At 47.0% G+C, this 2,775-nt stretch overlaps 1 protein-coding gene across 1 annotated transcript; it reads left to right on the top strand.

The window, feature by feature from the left end:
• The first annotated feature begins 209 nt into the window (after window positions 1-209).
• Window positions 210-1,739, top strand: LOC113519289 (actin, clone 403). The gene has a single exon (XM_026904349.3). The coding sequence runs from the start codon at window positions 292-294 to the stop codon at window positions 1,420-1,422; it is 1,131 nt and encodes a 376-aa protein (XP_026760150.2). The 5' UTR covers window positions 210-291; the 3' UTR covers window positions 1,423-1,739.
• Window positions 1,740-2,775: the final 1,036 nt, after the last annotated feature.

Genomic DNA, 2,775 nt, shown 5'->3' on the forward strand with positions numbered 1-2,775 from the left:
TCTTACGGCCGCGTACGATAATCCATTTATAGTTATTATACTATAAATTTATCAATATATCAACCCCATAGGACCTTTATAAGGGATATTCGAGTGCAATTTTTCGAAAAAATACTCGAGAATAACGGGGAGACGCGGGCCGCGGGGGCCGGCGCGCTCGCCATGTATGGAGCGCGGCGTCTGCGCACGCGTCCCCTATATAAGATTCCGCTACCTCTCTCCGCCGCACTCGCAGTCTCGCTGCCGTAGAGTCAACTTCCAGCGCGTCCCGAAACACACACAACTTCCAACATGTGCGACGACGATGTTGCTGCGCTTGTAGTCGACAATGGCTCCGGCATGTGCAAGGCCGGTTTCGCCGGAGACGACGCGCCCCGCGCCGTGTTCCCGTCCATCGTGGGCCGCCCCCGTCACCAGGGTGTGATGGTCGGTATGGGTCAGAAGGACTCCTATGTAGGTGATGAGGCCCAGAGCAAACGTGGTATCCTTACTCTGAAGTACCCCATTGAACACGGTATCGTCACCAACTGGGATGACATGGAGAAGATCTGGCATCACACCTTCTACAACGAGTTGCGTGTCGCTCCCGAGGAACACCCCGTCCTCCTGACCGAGGCTCCCCTCAACCCTAAGGCCAACCGTGAGAAGATGACCCAGATCATGTTCGAGACCTTCAACACCCCGGCCATGTACGTCGCCATCCAGGCCGTCCTCTCCCTGTACGCTTCCGGTCGTACCACCGGTATCGTGCTCGACTCTGGTGATGGTGTCTCCCACACTGTCCCCATCTATGAAGGTTACGCTCTGCCCCACGCCATCCTCCGTCTGGACTTGGCTGGTCGCGACTTGACTGACTACTTGATGAAGATCTTGACCGAGCGTGGCTACAGCTTCACCACCACCGGTAAGCGTGAAATCGTTCGTGACATCAAGGAGAAGCTTTGCTACGTCGCTTTGGACTTTGAGCAGGAGATGGCCACTGCTGCCTCCTCCACTTCTCTGGAGAAGTCGTACGAGCTTCCCGACGGTCAGGTCATCACCATCGGCAATGAGCGGTTCCGTTGCCCCGAGGCCCTCTTCCAGCCCAGCTTCTTGGGTATGGAATCTTGCGGCATCCACGAGACCACTTACAACTCGATCATGAAGTGCGACGTCGACATCCGTAAGGATCTGTACGCCAACACTGTCCTCTCCGGCGGAACCACCATGTACCCCGGTATTGCTGATCGTATGCAAAAGGAAATCACCGCCTTGGCCCCATCCACCATCAAGATCAAGATCATCGCTCCCCCTGAGCGTAAATACTCCGTCTGGATCGGTGGCTCCATCTTGGCCTCCCTCTCCACCTTCCAGCAGATGTGGATCTCCAAGCAGGAGTACGACGAGTCCGGCCCTGGCATTGTCCACCGCAAGTGCTTCTAAGCGTGCCGCTGATGATCGCGCTGCTGCAGCCTGCTGCAGCCGCCGCGGGGTGATAGTGCTGTGTGTTGTGTTGTCTCGTTATGAGTTCGGAACGCAAGCATTTTGTACGTTGTACGTAGTGATACCTGACAGAACTGAACATCTAAATATAACGCCATCTATTGTAATGTAATTTATTTGTAAAATTTATATAAATTTAATTTTCTTTTTTATTTTTATTATATACACGGGATCGTTATGGATCTCAATGCCAATGTAATTAATAAATAAACGGTTAATTTATTTATTTTAATTACATCATTTCTTTTTTATACATACGTTGACTTTGTCTTTTGATAAGAGTTTCCTGAACCCTATTCCCTTGGTGACCGCGTGGCGGTCCGGTGTAGGATTACATATACAAATATTATGAGTCAGGGATATCACACCTGTCTATAAGTAGGTCAGCAATGCTGCCAACATTCCTGAAATCGATTGACGCCTACAATCTTTTTCATATTCTGTAGACAGTGGCGTTACTCGTCATACATGAACTACATATCCCTCGAGCGAGTAAGCTGACCGTAGATACGAAATTAGACGTAGAGGGTACCACACACGAGTCAGAATTAGCCACCAGCTGCACTACCATAAATAGTAAAGACGGCACCCGCGGAGTAAAGCATTTTCTAAATTTATCGGAATCCTGTTCAGTTCTCCGGGCGGCTGTCGCCATCGAAACATGAACCTAGTTAATATGAGATAAGTTTAAATTTCGTGTGTACGCACGTGTTTCCGTAAATACCAGAACGTAGCGAAAGAAGCCATGGCTTGGTTTTTCTATAAATACCCTGACTCCCGGATCGCCCAGTTTACATTCGCCTTCGATGTGTGGGATTGAGACTTGTTTAATCTTTTGTTTACTGTTACGCATTATAACTTTTATAACAGCGAATAGTTACAGCATTATTATTTCATCGAAGCGACACCTAGTGTAGAAGGTTTGGGGATTTGTAGTCTTCGGGATTTTGTTGGAGCATGAAATTGTTTGTGTTGTGTATCCAAGTTGTAATATAATACATGTTACGTATTATTAGTTTAATGAACTCATGCGTAGAAAAGAGAATATGAGCGTATACGTCGTGTCTCTTCTTAATATTTAATATTTTAAAAAATTTTTTCGAATATATTTAGATTGACGATGAATCTTGTAATGCCATTTACGCGAGCAATTTGTTATATCTTTTTAATGCCTATCTTCATTCATAAAGTTGTGAAATTCTCGAAATATTATTCAACGTTTAGTTTCGTATATAACTTGTTACCGACTAAAGACATTTGATTTTGGGGTTTACCGATTGTTGTAGAGAGGCA

Source organism: Galleria mellonella, unplaced genomic scaffold (genome assembly GCF_026898425.1).
Source record: "Galleria mellonella isolate WM207_F2 unplaced genomic scaffold, CSIRO_AGI_GalMel_v1 utg87, whole genome shotgun sequence".
Taxonomy (NCBI): domain Eukaryota; kingdom Metazoa; phylum Arthropoda; class Insecta; order Lepidoptera; family Pyralidae; genus Galleria; species Galleria mellonella.

Bases quoted from the DNA above. Each gene is read 5' to 3' on its own strand.
- LOC113519289 (XM_026904349.3), top strand. From the start codon at position 292: ATGTGCGACGACGATGTTGCTGCGCTTGTAGTCGACAATGGCTCCGGC.